The sequence below is a fragment of the Cydia fagiglandana genome, chromosome 23, assembly GCF_963556715.1.
Source record: "Cydia fagiglandana chromosome 23, ilCydFagi1.1, whole genome shotgun sequence".
Lineage (NCBI taxonomy): Eukaryota > Metazoa > Arthropoda > Insecta > Lepidoptera > Tortricidae > Cydia > Cydia fagiglandana.
Window position 1 is genome coordinate 525,171 of NC_085954.1, and position 17,781 is coordinate 542,951.

At 38.4% G+C, this 17,781-nt stretch overlaps 1 protein-coding gene across 1 annotated transcript in view; it reads left to right on the forward strand.

Moving 5' to 3' along the window:
• The window catches only part of LOC134675736 (putative serine protease K12H4.7), a 55,033-nt gene that overhangs the window by 35,765 nt on the left and 1,487 nt on the right, over positions 1–17,781 (forward strand). The window contains exons 5-10 of the mRNA XM_063534046.1: positions 1,913–2,023; positions 2,490–2,623; positions 2,951–3,089; positions 5,310–5,455; positions 5,965–6,093; positions 16,785–16,917. Of these exons, the coding sequence (XP_063390116.1) occupies positions 1,913–2,023; positions 2,490–2,623; positions 2,951–3,089; positions 5,310–5,455; positions 5,965–6,093; positions 16,785–16,917 (792 nt within the window). The remainder of the gene's footprint in view (positions 1–1,912; positions 2,024–2,489; positions 2,624–2,950; positions 3,090–5,309; positions 5,456–5,964; positions 6,094–16,784; positions 16,918–17,781) is intronic.

A 17,781-nucleotide genomic window follows, 5' to 3' on the forward strand; every position in this document is an offset into this window, starting at 1 on the left:
GTATAAAGTGATGTGTGATGGTGATGGGTTACTGATGCGGCCGAGAATGTGAAATTTCTGGAGTCATGTTTGATAGTTTGGTTTTCCTATACGTACGTTTTTGATAGGAACCTTTCAGTATATCTTTCTCAAAAAAGTTTGAATTTGTTTTGTTGTCTTCTAAATATGTAAAACGTAGTATTAAACTTTACTTAAACAAAATTCAACAAAGGATTATATAATTACCAATGCATAATATTGTTCATACTTCAAGACGGCTTGAACTTGATCGTAATCGTGACGTTAAGTTAAGATCAAGTATCGTTGCATACGGGGCGTTTCGCGCGTAGAGTATGACGGTCAGACTCAATTTGTGACTTTATACTGCTTTAGGGTCAAACAGAAAACTAACACAGTTAATATATGTCTCGAAAAATAAAAGGGTCAAACAGAAAACTGTGTTACGTCTTTCCTGTAAACATACACAAGAGTTAAGGGCTATAAAGGTTAATTTTCTTCCCCACATGAGAGAAACCTAATAGTGTGTTCGCGCGAACTGTACATTTTTCTCTCCTGTGGGCAATAGTTAACAGCTTGTGGGCATGTAAGTAATGATTTTATCATAGTTCTCTAAATAAAAGGAGAACCTTTTCACGTGGATAAGGGTTAAATAAGAAAATTAACCTTTATAGCCCTTAACTCTTGTGTAGGTATGTCTACAGGAAAGACGTAACACAGTTTTCTGTTTGACCCTTTTATTTTTCGAGACATATATTATTTTCATGTTCAAATTCACACACACATTAGTGCTTATTGGCTACGCACCCAATGAAGCGAAACACACAAACAAACAGTACACGATCCCCAAACTTTATGACACCGCCTAAGTTATGGGAAGAATTAGGGTCTTTTCCCAAACTTTATCGTGTCCATCCACCCGTAAGGCTTTTACGAATCATAAACACCAATCTTTATAGGCGACTTTCAACCTAAAAAGCGTGAGAACAGAGTAGTAATTACCTTGAGAAGAGATGGTAAAATTAATTCAGGTTATTTATCCATAGCGTCGAAACATTATGACGTCATCTAGCTTCCAGTAATCGTAATATTCTCGGCTTGACTTTAGCTTATACTGGCTAGTTTTTATACCAACAAATTAAATTTTAGAAAAGTAACGAAGCCAAATATAATATAGCGTTTACCGTGTACGTAAAAACTAGCCCTTTAGCCATGTCACATTCCTTTCTAGTTATTAGATTTCGAACCGTAATTCTTATTGCAGAGATGCATTTTTGTTTTAAGTATGATGGCAAACATGTTGCCGCTACGGACTAAAGGGCTAGCCAAGTCAAATCCTGAACTTAAATTACATCCCAAGCGAACTAGAACTTGGCACCCATATAGATCAATTCTTTTTCCGGCGAAGTCAACAACCACGCATATTCTTAATATTGAACTTGGACCTCATTTCACATTAATGTTTTTGATGGGATTACTCCCGCTCCCGGCTTAGTTGTAAACTCTGCAGTATACGCATCGATTTTGTCTCGAGTAGCGATATTAAGAGATTATCTCCAAAGTCGGTGCATGTTCAACGAGCAGATACTCTTGTAGATATGCTCTTGGAGATATGATATTGCAAGATATGCAAGCGCAAAATGGAAGATTGTGTTATTAATTATAAATTGTATTCAAAGAAAAAACAGTCGAAATAAATTGCATGTAATTAGAAAATTAATGAAATACTTGCTAGAATATTTGAAGGAAAATAGCTATTTTTCGCGTAATTTAAGAAATATTACGCCCGACATAGCGCCTGCTCTGGCCAGTTACTGAGAAAGGTGTCTAGGTCGTCCCGCCATCTCCGTCTGGACCTGCCGCGTCCGTGCCCTCCTTCTGCCATTAGTTATTTATATTCGTTTCTTGTCAACAGGGACACCAGCGTGGAAGACCTCCGATACTTGACCGTGGACCAAGCTTTGGGAGACCTTGCTCAGTTCATTCAGCACGTCAAGAGCGATGCTTTCGAAGGTGGTCGTTACAGGTAACTTGGCAAACTAATGCAATGTTGAGTTGGTGAAATGAGTCCCTTAACTTCAAACTCGGCCAAATTCACCTGTCAGATAGGTATGCGATTTTGGTATTATAGTTGTTGGTCAAACTAAATTTGTCAGTAAATAAGAACAAAAAAACTATACTCATACTTTCCTTATGGGAGCTAGTACGTACTAGTGTAAAACAAAGATAGTATGATTCTCCTTAGTGTATAATTAGTATGAGTCCTTTGACAAACTATAAAAAAAGGTAATAGAGTAGATATTTTCTGAGAGGGTCGAATCGATTTACCCAAGTTTAAAGTTAAGCGACACAAATGTTTAAAAAACTATCTGTCTCTTTAAATCACGCGGTATTAATAAGTGACGATTGATTTATCACATCGATAACGCCATTTATCTTATGACCCACTGGTTCTCTTGTTCTCGAACTGACTGACTACATATGTTCAACAGGAACGGATCCGTTGGCTTAGTGGGTTGCTCTTACGCTGGCAGCATGGCTACATGGATGAAACTGGGATATCCTCATCTCATTGATGCTGCCTTCTCTGACAGTGGACCTTTACATGCCCAAGAAGATTTCCCAGGTATGTCCAATATGTCCTTCATCAGGTATTTTCAGTAGGCTGTTTCAGCATGGCTACATGGGTCAAACTAGGATATCCTCATCTTATGCTGCCTTCTCCGAAAGTGGACCATTGCACGTTCCGGAAGACTTCCCACGTACATATGGTTTGTCATACCGCTTCTCATCTCACCGATTTCTTAATCCTTGATGAATTCCAAATGAAGGAAAACCCATTCTGTGTTTTCATTAGGCCCCCCTGACGGAGCCCTCAAACTGACTAGTCCATCTATTAGTCAATTTCCAGCCTCTTCAACGTACTATTGAAATGTCTTTTCGTAATTTTCAGAATACCTAGAGGTGATAACAGAAGCGATTCGCAGCCAAGGTAGTGAAGCATGCTTGACAACCATCGAACAAGCTGTCGAGCGGATTGTCGAGCAACTTGCCACGACCACTGGCCCTGCTGCTATCTCTAGTTTATTCAAGTAAGTAGTTAAGTAAGTGTGCAGCTTGAGAACCATCGAGCAAGCTGGCGAGCGGATTGTCGAGCAACTTGCCACAACTGCTGGCCCCGCTAATACCTCTACTTTATTTTATTAGGCCTCTGTTTCTGTCATCAATGTGACAATTGTCATCTGACAATGATAATTTTTCCGTACATTTGACACTGACTGTCCTTACTTATGCATTACAAATTGTAATGAAAGAGTTATGTATTTGATGGTCTTCAATACCTATTGCGCAATGTTTCTTCATCCCTACTATTTAGGTAATATAAATGCGAAAATAACTGTGTCTGTCTGTCAGCTCTTGACTCTGAAACTGCTGACAGCTGAACCGATACTGATAAAATTCGTTATCGAGATAGTTTGAGCCCCGAGGAAGGACATAGGGTAGTTTTTATCAATCATCATCATCATGCAGCCGGAGTGGACAGAAGCTATATAGTAGATCAAAAGTCCGTACTTTTTGCTTACTCAGTCCTCAAAATAGTTTTATACGTCATTGTATTTTTTACCGGTCTGACTCACGACCTTGCCAAGAGCTTCACACTAATGACGTCACGCTGACGTCATTTCGCGCCATACGATGACTGTTTTCGTCGGATGAAGCACCGACTCGTTAGCTCAGTAGGTTAGAGCGCCGATATACAGCAAAACTTGACCATCGGAGGGCGGAGGTTCAAATCCTTCACGAGTCAGACTTTTTGTATTTTTGAACCAGTTTTCCTGGATTTTATTCGGGATTTAGTTAGGAGGACGTAGCGAGATTCCCAAAAAAACCGTATATTTCATTGATTTTTACACAGTAAAGAAAATGATAGGTATTTTTATCTTGTAGGTACTTATTTTTTTGCTCCGTACCTGACTAGTTTTACTTAGCCTTTAGACTCAGCCTTTAACCTAATTAGACTGTGTAAGTGTGTATTTTTAAGTCCCAGTGTCCGTCGGTAGCAACTAGCATTTCGTTATACTAAAGTTACTAAACTTATATAGCAACTTTTTATTAACCTAATATTCTGTCCTTACCCACAAATGACTTTTAAATGGTATTCCTAGGTACTTATTTGTTTCCTACTGACTAGTATATCTCTGGTTATCAATATACGCAGAGTTACCTATTAAAGGTTAATTACCTACAATGTTATGTAGAACTGAGAGGAAACAATCGGGTCTAAAATAGATATAAGTCTATTTGAAACTTGATTGTCTTTATTAGGTTTATATTTACACCGAATTTCCATTGCCAACGTTATTGTTATCGGTTACTTCAGTTAACTTTGAATATTAAATGTAATCTTTTAGCCTTGCCAAGTTAGGGAAAGCTGGCATTATTTCTGTTGGTGAACGATCATTAATTTTAAATATTACTTCCTAAAGACGAGCCTTACGGGCACTATGAAGTGGGGCCAGAAAATTGATGCTCAAATGGCGTTTGTGCATGCACATTTCGTCGGTCCGTATGTTCACGTTATATTATTATGAACTAACTTTATTACTTTTGAAATCTTTGTACAACAATACGGAATACAAGCGACAACGATCGGCATGGAAAACATCCCCGTCAGAAAACTGTGTAGGATACACACATGTGTGAACGCATTGGCCAGAATTACCTCCAACCGCGGAAAATGGCGAGAAATCGTACGGCAAGCAACATCTGTCGGCGCGATTCGGGAAATGAATTAGAGAATAACTAGATAAGATATAGTAAAGATATGTGATGTTCCCCGGGTAAAGGTACGTTGGCGGCCTACCTTATGGCGGTTAACGCTACGCTATTATTAACGCCGCTCCAATATTATTGCGGCGCTATGCGATGTAAGCGCCAGCCGCCATAAGGTACCTTTTGCAGTGGAACATCACATGTCATTACTATTTCATATCTAGTGACTCTCTAATTCATTTCCCGAATCGAGCCGTGTGCCTGTCAGCGCTTGACCACGACACTCTGCAAAGAGTATAACGACTTACCTTCTTATTAATAAACGTTTACTAAAATTGACAAGCTGATAATAATCGTTTGTCCCTTTCCGACGTATTGGTATGATGGAAAGGGCCAAACGATTATTATCGATTTCTCAACTTTAGTAAGCGTTTATGAATAAGGAAGAGTAAAGAATACATCCGCCAGGCCGCAGTAATGTCGCTGCAGCTGCCATCCGAAGGATTTCTTTCAATAATTTTAATTTTCTTCCTCCACAGCACGTGTTCCACCATCCAGGCTACTCCGTTGGATATGGCCACTTTCTTCTGGTTCGGCATCACGGAAACCTTCGCGTATTTGGTGCAGTACGCCACTCCTGGAGATATACCTGATGCGTGCGCCGTTTTAACTGACTCCTCTGTTGGTGAGTTAAGCTGAATTCTATCTACCATCCATCCATTTATTTATTACCCAAATAAGAACAACAGCATTACAGTAAAACCAAGGCACTGTGAAACTACGAAATCAAATACAATACATGGGAACACAATATAAGTTAAAACAATACACAAGTGCAAAATACAAGTTAAACATTGGATTTGGGCGATGACGTGACAGCGTGGCTCCGTTGCGTCGTCTGACTCGGCGTAGGATTCGGCAGTTTGCCCCGGAACCGTTGAAACACCACCCTTCCATCCATAGATTCTTCCATAGATTTATCTACCTTCTATCTGTTACCGTACCGTTCACCGTAGGTACATTGCTGGTCCAATGCCCAGCAATACATGCATAACCATAACCATAATGCATGGTTGCATAACCTTGACGCCAGGTGCCATCCTTACTTATTGAAACTGAATTGTTTAGGAAATTGGCCTCTGACAATTGTCAAGTCGAATATGCGCCTGGTCTCAATACAGCTTTTTTTGCCAGATGACCCAGTCCAACGCCTAGCCAACTGGATCACCAGCCAGCCTTGGACGCAACCCTGCATCGAGACCCGCTACTCCGTCATCGTGGAGCAACACACGAACACCAGCTATGATGCGCCGCAGGCAGTCAGTGAGTAGCCATATTAATTGAAAAAGCTTCTTCAAACAAAGATGTCACTTTTGACACTGACACATCTAATCGATATCGTTTCTAGATCTATTAATTGAGTCGCTTAACTTCAAACTCGGGTAAATCCATCTGTCAGATTATGCGATTTTGGTATTAAGAAAACGTAATAGGGTAGATATTTGCTGAGAGGGTCCAATGGATTTACCCGAGTTTGAAGTTAAGCGACACAATTGACGTATCTTATAGTTCGAATTGGGCAGATTAACGCTGGTATCTAACAAGCTTACAAGCTTTATGAAGAATAACATTCTCATCTTCTTGCCCGTAACTCCAACCTCTGAACATCTTCATCTTAGGTAGGTACGTGGTTAAGTAAATGAAGATTTGGGTATGACGATATAAATTCTTCACTAAAAGTATTTTTTTTAATAAAAAAAAGTAAATTTGAGATGCACCGCGCGAGATGTAACCTACCCGTCTTTTTCTTACTGTATTAATTTAGAAAGGTAGTTTCTGTAACGTGCGAGATACTCGGCTCGATTCGGGAAATGATTTAGAGATTCTCTAGATACGATATATTAAAGATATGTGACGTCCCGCGCATAATGGTACCTTATGGCGGTTGGCGCTTACGCTTATTATTAACGCCGCTCCAATATTATTGTGACGCTATGCGACATAAGCGCCAGCTGCCATAAGGTACCTTTATCCGCGGGACGTCACACCCCGTCATTTTTCCATGCCGACATTAGTCGCCTAAATCTACCTACACGCTTAATAGTTATTAAATTATAGTTTTGAAGTGCAGAACTCTATAAACGAATTTATAAATCTCGAACGAACGCTTTGTTATGAAAAGACTCCATGATTAAAAATCCTTCAAAGTAAACTACAAGCAATATCGCTCAAACACCCAATAACCCAGAAAACATTGCGCCCCTAAATGCTACATTTCCATAAAACTCAAAAATACACTTTGTTTCCTTGTAAATACTGAACAAAATCGCTTAACACCGAACTGCGCTTTATAAAATGCAATCCTTGTTTTCGTTTTGTCCATCAATATTGAAAAATTCGCAAGCTATGCGATTTCGCTTTAATGAAAAACCAGGATATCCTGAACCGCCATGTGTAAAACAATATAGAGAGATCAGGTGTCATGTTTGGGTGGTTTGGTAACCGATCTGCGAAATTCAGTGTCGCTAGAAATATTAATATATTTTTCGAGAAATAGGTAAAATGAATAAGTTGCAGCGTTGCTTGGCAAGTTATTATTCGTGCTACAAATTCAGTACATTTTGAAATAAAGAACGGGTTATTAATATTTTCACAGATTCCGTTTTGCTGTCGCGTATTTGATATTTGATAAAGGGGAGCTGATTTATTTGACTATTAAATACATTATTACTTATTGATAAAACCGTCATTATCACATACCATAATTAATATGTTATATTATTATTTTCTATTTGTTATTTAATTATTTGCAGGTCCAAAACACAATAGCCCTAGGCAAACTAATTTATACTACCTAGTTTACAGTAATAATTAAACCTGGCTCATGTGACGGCAACTTGAATTAATTTGTTGACCGGAACAACATTCATTGTGCACTGGCTGGGTGTTGCCGTTGCGTGCACGGCTAAGTTGTACTGTAACAAGTTGAACCAGTGTAACATAATAAACTTCCATTAAGGCATAGCCTAATAAATAATAAAACATGGTCTTCTCTTCCCAGAGTGACACAAGCCTACCGGCGCGATTCGGGTAAGGAATTATATAGACATTCACTAGATATGAAATAGTAAAGATATGTGACGTTCCACGGCAAAAGGTACCATTGCCCCGGCTGGATATTGGAGCGGCGTTAATAATAGCGTAAGCGCCAGCCGCCATAAGGTACCTTTTGCCGTGGAACGTCACATATCTTTACTATTTCATATCTAGTGAATGTCTAATTCACTTCCCGAATCTCGCCGTAAGTCACAATAATATGGCCGCTATATATAGCGCTATCGCATATTATCATATAGCGCTGTCGCATGATGACGTAGGCCTGTGTCAGTCACGTGACCACGAAAAGACGGGAAGAGAGTACCAGGCGGAGTATATTATTATACCATGCATTAAGGTAAACGTACTGGTGCTCGACGCGGTCCCAGTACATATCATCTTGAAACTTAAATCATTGTCAATAGAGGTGAGCAAAGTGTCATATATTAGGCATTAGCATGTCACTAGTACGTTTACCATACATTGAGTTTTTGAGTTACATCAATGAGTTTAAATAGGCCCTTCAACGAAGCATTTTTTCTGTAAATAACCTAACCTATCGCAAAACGTCCCATCTACAAGCCCTTTTTACAAGCTTTTATTTAGTTTCACCTGACCGTTGTCTGTCTGTAATCAAATCTTACAAGTTTTTGATCCACTTCCCGGTTTCCGATTGAGCTGAAATTTTGCATAATTATGTAAGTCGGGCGACAATGCAATATTATGGTGTCATCAAGCTGATCTGAGGATGGAGACCGGAGGCGGCCATAGGAACTCTGTGATAAAAGAACGATATTTAATTGTGTTTGGGGTTCTTAGAATTGTCTCGATGAGTATTAGTTGCCTGTGGAAAAAAAGTACAGTCGGCGATAAAAGCTTGTAACAAAAATGAAATTTTTGCCAAAAACTTTATTTACACTAGGGGTTCTAATTTATTGAGTGGTTGAGCTAATCCTTCGGCTCAACCTCTGTAAGCGACGCGATTACCACAGCTACGTAAATACGACTCTACAATGAGATTTTCATTAAATTTATAGTAGGCTTAAACCAAATACGGGGAATTAAATTATTCGCTTTGATTGAACAAACAGAGCAAATCATTCGTTCGCCGGAACTACCTATTATTATTAGGTATGCGTGCAAAGTGGGAAAAGTGTATAATAATCTTACAAGGGATATGAACTACCTATATATTATACATATATAGATGTATAGGGTGATCTTACATAGTTACATAGTATTTGTCTTAAAAAGTTGTGCTTTATCAGCTGACTACGCTTAAACACCTACACAATAAGTTAAACATCTGATGAAGATCAAACCATCACAAATATCTAGACCTCAAATTATATCTTATTTAACCTTTTAACCGCCAGCAATTTTTGATCGAGCGTGCTCGTGTCGCCACCGACAGTAATTGTACCACGCAGAGTAAGGTTGGCATAGTTACGGGAGTTATAAATGTGCTGTAAAAACCAAATCAGATCTTTGTCTTATTTATCAGACTGTGGTGAAAGGAGATGAATATGTAATGTCTTATATATCACCGTATATCAGACTCTAGCGGTTAAAAGGTTAAATAAAATTATACACCAACACAACACCTAAGTACATATAAAGAAACAAAACTGGGGATAAAAGTACCTTACATTTAAAACACTAGATTTACATTAAAGTGGGTTCAGCTATGTACAAGATTACAATGAAAAGGACTTACTTACTCGTAAACCAAAAATTACATTTCCACCCAAATATGAGCATATTTCAAACTCCAAAATTCCAAAGCTTTCAACTCTGACCAAATAAATAAAAGTTCGCGCTAACCGGCGGAATATTTAATACCAATGTTTCTGTTGTTTGTTTGTTTGTTTGTTGTTGGCTTTCCACTTGAGACTACCGGGATATGATTTACTTTGTGAATTGAAAAATTAATCGCTATGTGGGCATTTATTTGTGCCGGTACGAAGGCTTAGCGTTGTTAATTTTGTTATAGGTTTGTGTAGAGGTTGGATGTAACTAAACTGATGTTTGAAAGTTTAAGTCATAATAAAAGTTATTTTCACCTCAGCAGCTCGAACAAGGGTACTTTGCTTTTTAAAAACAGTGAGTAAAATGCGATTTTGCTCACAGAGTGAGACAAAATGACATTCAAGTGACCTTTATAGTCAAATGTCATTTCAACCTGCGGGGTCTAATACAAGTTCGAAATAGGTACTTGGGTTCTATTATCTCTGTCCCTTTTACACTGTTAGCAAAAAGAAACAGACAAAAAAAGTAGCACGGGCAAGTCAACGAAATTACACAAAACCTTAACAAATTATACACCTAACCCTTCAAGAATAGTCAAGAATCACTCTATTCATAGGTGAAAACCGCGTGAAAATTAGTTCAGTAGTTTTTAGGGTTCCGTACCCAAAGGGTAAAACGGGACCCTATCACTAAGACTTCGCTGTCCGTCCGTCCGTCCGTCCGTCCGTCACCAGGCTGTATCTCACGAACCGTGATAGCTAGACAGTTGAAATTTTCACAGATGATGTATTTCTGTTGCCGCTTTAACAACAAATACTCAAAACAGAATAAAATAAATATTTAAGTGGGGCTCCCATACAGCAAACGTGATTTTTGACCAAAGTTAAGCAACGTCGGGCATGGTCAGTACTTGGATGGGTGACCGTTTTCTTTTTGCATTTTTTTCCGTTTCTTTTTTTGCTTTATGGTACGGAACCCTTCGTGCACGAGTCCGACTCGCACTTGCCCGGTTTTTTAGTCACTCGCGCGACATGTTTTGGAGAGCCTAGGTCTCCTTTCTCAAACACTAACAGTGCGAGCAGCGTTCACGACGCCCGTGTATCGCGACAGTGACTAAAAACAAGTGAGTCTAAACCGTAAAATTATTCAGAATTAGTAACCTATCTTTAAGAAACACATAGGTAACTGTGGGTGGGTACAGTTAACTATATTCAGGCAGGCTCGCTCGCACCAATGACTGCAGAAGCCTACGTAATAATTTCGGCACTTCCCAGTACGCAGTAGGGGGTGGTGGGGGGGTTCTGCACTGTAGATTCAGTGCTAATTTGTACGCCTGAAACATGGACTACACATGGGTGACACGGACGACGAAATATTATGACATTATTTATAATTTCATATTGGTATTTTTTTATTTTAAACCGCCCTTGGTACTAGTACTAGGTTTAAACCTAGGTACTAGTGAAGCGTTGCCATAGAGATACTTGTATTTTGTCATCATTACTCAGGCCATGCTGTTTACTTAGATACTTTATTTTAAAGCAATTGTAATCGACGGCGATCTGGGGCAAATTTTTTATCTATAGTTTTGTAAGCTTTATTATGTTTGTTTATTTATTTCTTTGTTTTTATCAAAAAATAAATTGTAATTACAAGAAAATATAAATATATAACCTAAACTACATTTAATTACATTAAACTAAACCATATCAGGTTTTTATACATACATACGTTTTTAAGTATGTATACTTATACGATTACAAGTATTAGTATTTTTAAGTAGTATTATTTTAATTTTAGTTTAGTTTTTGAATGTAGTTCATATAATAGTTTGAATGTTTTTTTTGTACTTATTAGTTAATAATATATTGTTAATTACTTAATTACAGGTTTAATAAACTTATTCCCAATTTATGAGTCGCGTAGGTACGTAAACATGTTTGTTGAATGTTGAATCCAAAATTAGAATCATAAACCTCGTTATATTGCGCGGAGAAAACAAAGTCTGCCTGCTAATATATAATACCTACCTAATAACGTTATGTTTGATATTACTATCAGTTTTCTGTCTAGACTAATTTAATATAATTATTAACCATAACCAACAAAGCGAAGTTTGCGTTATCACAGTAGTACGGCTACCATCAGTTTGGCATTGACATAAACGCTATCCTGAACGTAATTTACTTTCTATGCATCTCGCTCGTACTGACATATTAGTGCGAAAGAGATATATAGAAAGTAAATTACGTTCGCGATAGCGTTTATGTCAATGCCAAACTGATGATAGTCGTATTCATCATCATCATCATCATCGCAGCCATAACTGCCATAAGACGCCCACTGCTGAACATAGGCCTCCCCCTTATGGGGGGTGAATGCCATAATCGCTACGCTTGGCAGGCGGGTTGGCGATCGCAGTCGAGTACACCGAATTTGAGGGAGGGAGGGGAGGGGAGGGATAGTCGGATTAGATGACTGTTACTGTAAACCATCTCTGTTCGTTAAGGAATTTTTGTGGCGCACATAATAAGCAATTAACATGAGATTCTAAGTTAAAATTTAGAGACTTTAATATAAAACAAGAAAAACCGGGCAAGTGCGAGTCGGACTCGCGCATGAAGGGTTCCGTACCATAATGCAAAAAAAAAACAAAAAAAGCAAAAAAAAAACGGTCACCCATCCAAGTACTGACCACTCCCGACGTTGCTTAACTTTGGTCAAAAATCACGTTTGTTGTATGGGAGCCCTATTTAAATCTTTATTTTATTCTGTTTTTAACCGACTTCCATTTCATAGAAGGAGGAGGTTCTGTATTCGGTTGTGGCTATTTTTTTTTTTTTTTTTTTCTATGTACGTTCACCGATTACTCCGACATCCGTAGTCCGATTTGAGTAATTCTTTTTTTGATCGAAAGGAGCTACCTCCGAGTTGGTCCCATTTTAATTTGGTTCTGTTCTGATGATGGGATCCATGAGGAATTGAGGGAACTCCTCAATGTTTAAAGGCACATGCATGGTGATTTGAGTGTTTTCTTAAGCAACTCGAGCATTTTCTCCCGAAAACCACCACTTTGATGAAGTAGACCTGATGATGATGATTGTTTTGATGATAATGATGATGATTTTTTAAATGTAGTACGTTCACCGATTACTCCGACATCCGTAGTCCGATTTGAGTAATTCTTTTTTTGATCGAAAGGAGCTACCTCCGAGTTGGTCCCATTTTAATTTGGTTCTGTTCTGATGATGGGATCCATGAGGAATTGAGGGAACTCCTAAATTTTTAAAGGCACATGCATGGTGATTTGGGTGTTTTCTTAAGCAACTCGAGCATTTTATCCCGAAAACCACCACTTTGATGAAGTAGACCTGATGATGATGATTGTTTTGATGATAATGATGATGATTTTTTAAATGTAGTATGTTCAGCGATTACTCCGGCACCTGTGATCCGAATTGAGTAATTCTTTTTTTGTTTGGAAGGAGTTGCCTCCTAGGTGTTTTCGTATTATTTTTGGTTCTGGTCTGATGATGGAATCCATGAGGAACTGAGGGAACTCCTCAGTTTTTAAAGGCACGTGTAAAGTGATTTCGGTGTTTTCTAAAGTAACTCAAGCATTTGCTTCCGAACACCGCCAATTTGATGTAGTGCAAGTGTAGCCGTACCACGAGTTTGACATTGACATATTCGCTAAGTTAGCGACGCTAACGTCTTCGTAACTAACTTTTTATGCATCTCGCTCGCACTAATATGCCAATACGAGCGAGATGCAAAGAAAGTAAGTTACACACACGCTAGCGAATAAATCAATGTCAAACTCTTGGAAAGCTGGTAAGGCTACTGATCGGGGGTTAGGGTTAGGAGTTAAGGGGTCGGGGATAAAGGGGTCGGGTAATGGTGGTTGTAGGGCTGCTGGTTCAGGGCCGAGGGGTACATGGATCAGGAGTTGATACGCTGTGAGGTAGAGTGATCGGGGGGGTTGAGAGATTGGGTCAGTGGCGGGGCGGAGGATGGATTTAGTGTAGTGACAGGAATTGTAATTTCCCAGACGGACTCGAGAAAATTCCTGATTACATATTTATTAAAGTAGATACACGAATTTAGTGTTAGTCATGATGTTGTTTTTCATTCATGCGTCGCGCTCTTAACAATGCGTTAAAACTAAAAATTGAAAAATAAAAACTTTTTACAAAAAAAAGAAAACCGACTTCAAAAAGGATGAAATAAAATATTATCCATTTTAAGTCTATGCGTTACCAACTGATATGTTTGAAGTCGGTGCCAAGCCAAGTAGTAACAATACCCGTCAAATATAATCAGCCTTATGACTATAAATCCCATTAGAACTGTATTAATAACTATTATAAATGTGTAAGTAATTCTGTCTGCCTCTTTGTCACCTTTTCATGGCTATACAACTGAACCGCTTCAGGTGACATTTGGCAAGAAAGTAAATTCCTTGAATTGTTTATATTATGAAACGTAGTTCTCTGAATAAGGGACGGGAAATAACTTCAGTCCCAATCTCACGCTTGCGTACCGACTAACATGGTACGGACTGTGCTAAGGTTGGATCGTGTGTTCTGAGGTGTGTTCTTAGGTACATTCGACGTCAAAGATATAGTTACACTTTTGCACCTTACTCCTTTGTAATAAGACGAAAAGTGTAAACATATTTTTAACGTCAACTGTAACTACAGAAAGTACGTTAATTGTCGTCGTGTAAGGCAAACCAACGTACATCCTTATCGATTCGCACCAAAATCATGGTATGCTTCCAAAGTTGGCTTGGCACCGACTTCAAACATATCAGTTGGTAACGCATAGACTTAAAATGGATAATATTTTATTTCATCCTTTTTGAAGTCGGTTTTCTTTTTTTTGTAAAAAGTTTTTATTAGTATTTGTTGTTATAGCGGCAACAGAAATACATCATCTGTGAAAATTTCAACTGTCTAGCTATCACGGTTCGTGAGATACAGCCTGGTGACAGACGGACGGACGGACGGACGGACAGCGAAGTCTTAGTAATACCCTTTGGGTACGGAACCCTAAAAAATTATAAAAAGGTGATATTCGTATACTACTACTAATAATAATTAGTACCTATCTAATAATTAGTTACATTACCTAATAACATTTTTGCTACATTTGTTTTGACCACGAGCCACTGCATATACCTGCTGTAGAAGGTAGGCTACTTCATTTTCCATCTACTCTGGTATAATGTTCGTCTTCATCCACTCAAGTGAACGTTGTAAACGAATATTTAGAATTACTGTAAATGCTACTCGAGTGCTGTACTTATTACGCTCTAATGCTATTTATTTTAGCACGTCGCTATTTTAGAGCAACTTTTACATTATTACTTCATTTATATAATGTATTTTTCTACTTTCTACTTTTATTCCTAGTTGCCTATGATTTATTTTTTCGACTAGCATTTTTTTGACAAAGTGGTCATAAACAAAGCTGTCAAATCTACAATGCTTCTTAAACGTTTTCCGTCATTTGTTACACAATATCAGAAAATGTCACGCACATGTCAACATCATCGCACAAGATATATTGAATGTAAACATTACTTGAAACTTACTTTAGCCTTTCAGGCTAATTCGGACTTATATTAAAATTATATTTGAATCATATTATTTAATTATCGTGTGTCTCGCCCGTGCCAATGCATGTACCGACAAGTACGAGCGAAAAAATACATGGTAGGTACGGTATATGAATGACATCAGTTAGATGTCATTTTGATATATTATCAGTGTACGTTCGAACTGGCTTGTTTGTTAGCGACTAGCGTGTACGTCAACCACAACTCTTATAATAAGGAAAACTACTGCTCGACATGCTAATGCCCAATAGATGACAGCTTGCTATCACCTGTATTGACAATGACTTAAGTTTCAAGATGACATGTACTGGGACCGCGTCGAGCACCAATACGTTTACCTTAGTTGTTGTCTCTAATATGACAACTCAGGGCAAATGTCAATTTTAAAGGTTCTTAGAGTTCAAATGATCAAAACTATATTGTCAATATTTCAGTTTAGTTTAATGCACGTATGTCTTGTGCTCCGTGAGTCTCGCGGCCGCAATCTGCAGGCTTCGATGCACCTTAAACCTACCACTATTCATAACACTTCCCAACTGCTGCGATCTAAACCAGTATACTTAATCTAACACTTGGCTACGATTGCTGAGATACGCGTCATACTCGTGAACGGGTGCTGTTTGTGGAGACTGGTCTGTTAAGCTAACACGAGCTATTATACTTAGTAACTTTTATTAATTAATTACAGTGAGACGCCTCATTCTGTTCTCGTATGTTTCTTTTCTTTTAATGAATGTATTAATTATACAGGATATTGACTCTTGGAGACCTTATACATCTCTAAGGATAACTTGATAAACTATATAATCTTATAGTTCTGACACCTAGAGACATTTACACCTCTAAATATTATAGTTTTTTTTTGTGTGTGTTTTTTTTTCTGTATTTTGAATGTAATTCGACATTAAGAGACCATATACATCTCTTAGTAATTGTAATACGTTAGATTGAATTGTTAGTTTTATTTTATAAAATTGTTGATGTTATTATTTTTGCTTTTATGTAAATTCAATGTTGACGTGTAAAAGTGCCCTTGTGGCCTATTTGCTGAATAAATGTTGATGTTTGATGTTTGATGTTTGATTATCATGGTTCTAGCTTTTTAGTAAGGCTCCTAAAAATTGGCAGCAGGTCTTCTTCTTCCTCGCGTTATCCCGGCATTTTGCCACGGCTGGGCTCATGGGAGCCTGGGGTCCGATTGACAACTAAACCCAAGAATTGACGTAGGCACTAGTTTTTACGAAAGCGACTGCCATATCTGATCTTCCAACCCGCAGGGGAAACTAGGTCTTATTGGGATTATTCCGGTTTTCTTTTCCTTCACCGAAAAGTATATGGTAAATATCAAATGATATTTTGTACATAAGTTCCGAAAACTCATTGGTACGAGCCGGGATTTGAACCCGCGACCTCCGAATCGAAAGTCGCACGCTCTTACTGCCGCTAGGCCACTAGCGCTTTTTTTCGCACGCTCTTACCGCTAGGCTACCAGCGTGTTTTTTTTAATTGGCAGCAGGTATATAAATGTGTCGCTTTTCTGTTACAGTGCGACTCTGGACGTACCAGACCTGCGTAGAATACGGCTGGTACCAGACAACCACCAGCAACAACCAACCTTTCCTCGACACCATCCCTCTGGAGTACTTCCACCAGATGTGCAGAGACTTCTTCTCGTCATAGTGAGTATACTACTCGTATGCATAGTTACAGTACCTACTGGTACTAGGCCTGCAGAATATGGCTGGTATAACAACCACCAACAACAAACAGCCGATCCTCAACACTGTTACTGTGGAGTACTTTACTTCCACCAGATGTGCAGAGAGAGAGTTCCATTTGCAGACCATAAGATTTGAGGTAGGTATAATATTATAATGATAAGAGTGTGTATGCAAATATTTTTCAATGTTTACGATGTTTGAATCATAACAAAGTAGAGTCTTGTCTCACCCCGCATAACATCAGTACCTAAGTGTCACCCGAACACTCTTATCAATTCGTTCTCTTAAAGGACTACCGTGCTACTCCAATTAAATTTATATTAATTCATGTATACAAGCTTTTGTTTAACTTGCAATGTTTGTATGTTTCTTCGGGTCACATCTTGCATGCTAAATTGGAGCCACTTTCCATTGTTCGATTGAGCTGAAACTTTACATACACGTGTAAATAAGTTGGGTGACAATGTAACATTGTGGTACCGTCGAGCTGATGGACCCAGGAGATGGCCGTAGGAACTCTGTGATAAACCAACGCAACCTAATTGTGTTCGTGGTTGTTAGAATTGTCCCGATGAGCATTAGTTGCCTGTTGAAAGAAAAATAAAGTCAACCAAGTTGACGACCAGTCTGACCTGGTGGGTATTGACCCTGCCTGCGAAAGCGATGGTCCTGGGTTCGAATCCCGGTAAGGGCATTCATTTGTGTGATGAACACAAATACTCAATTGAATATTTAAATACTTGGCTATATTGAATCTCTCTTGGCTCTATTGTCATTGGTGTTTTCTATGTATATAAGTATGTATTTATCTATAATTATAAG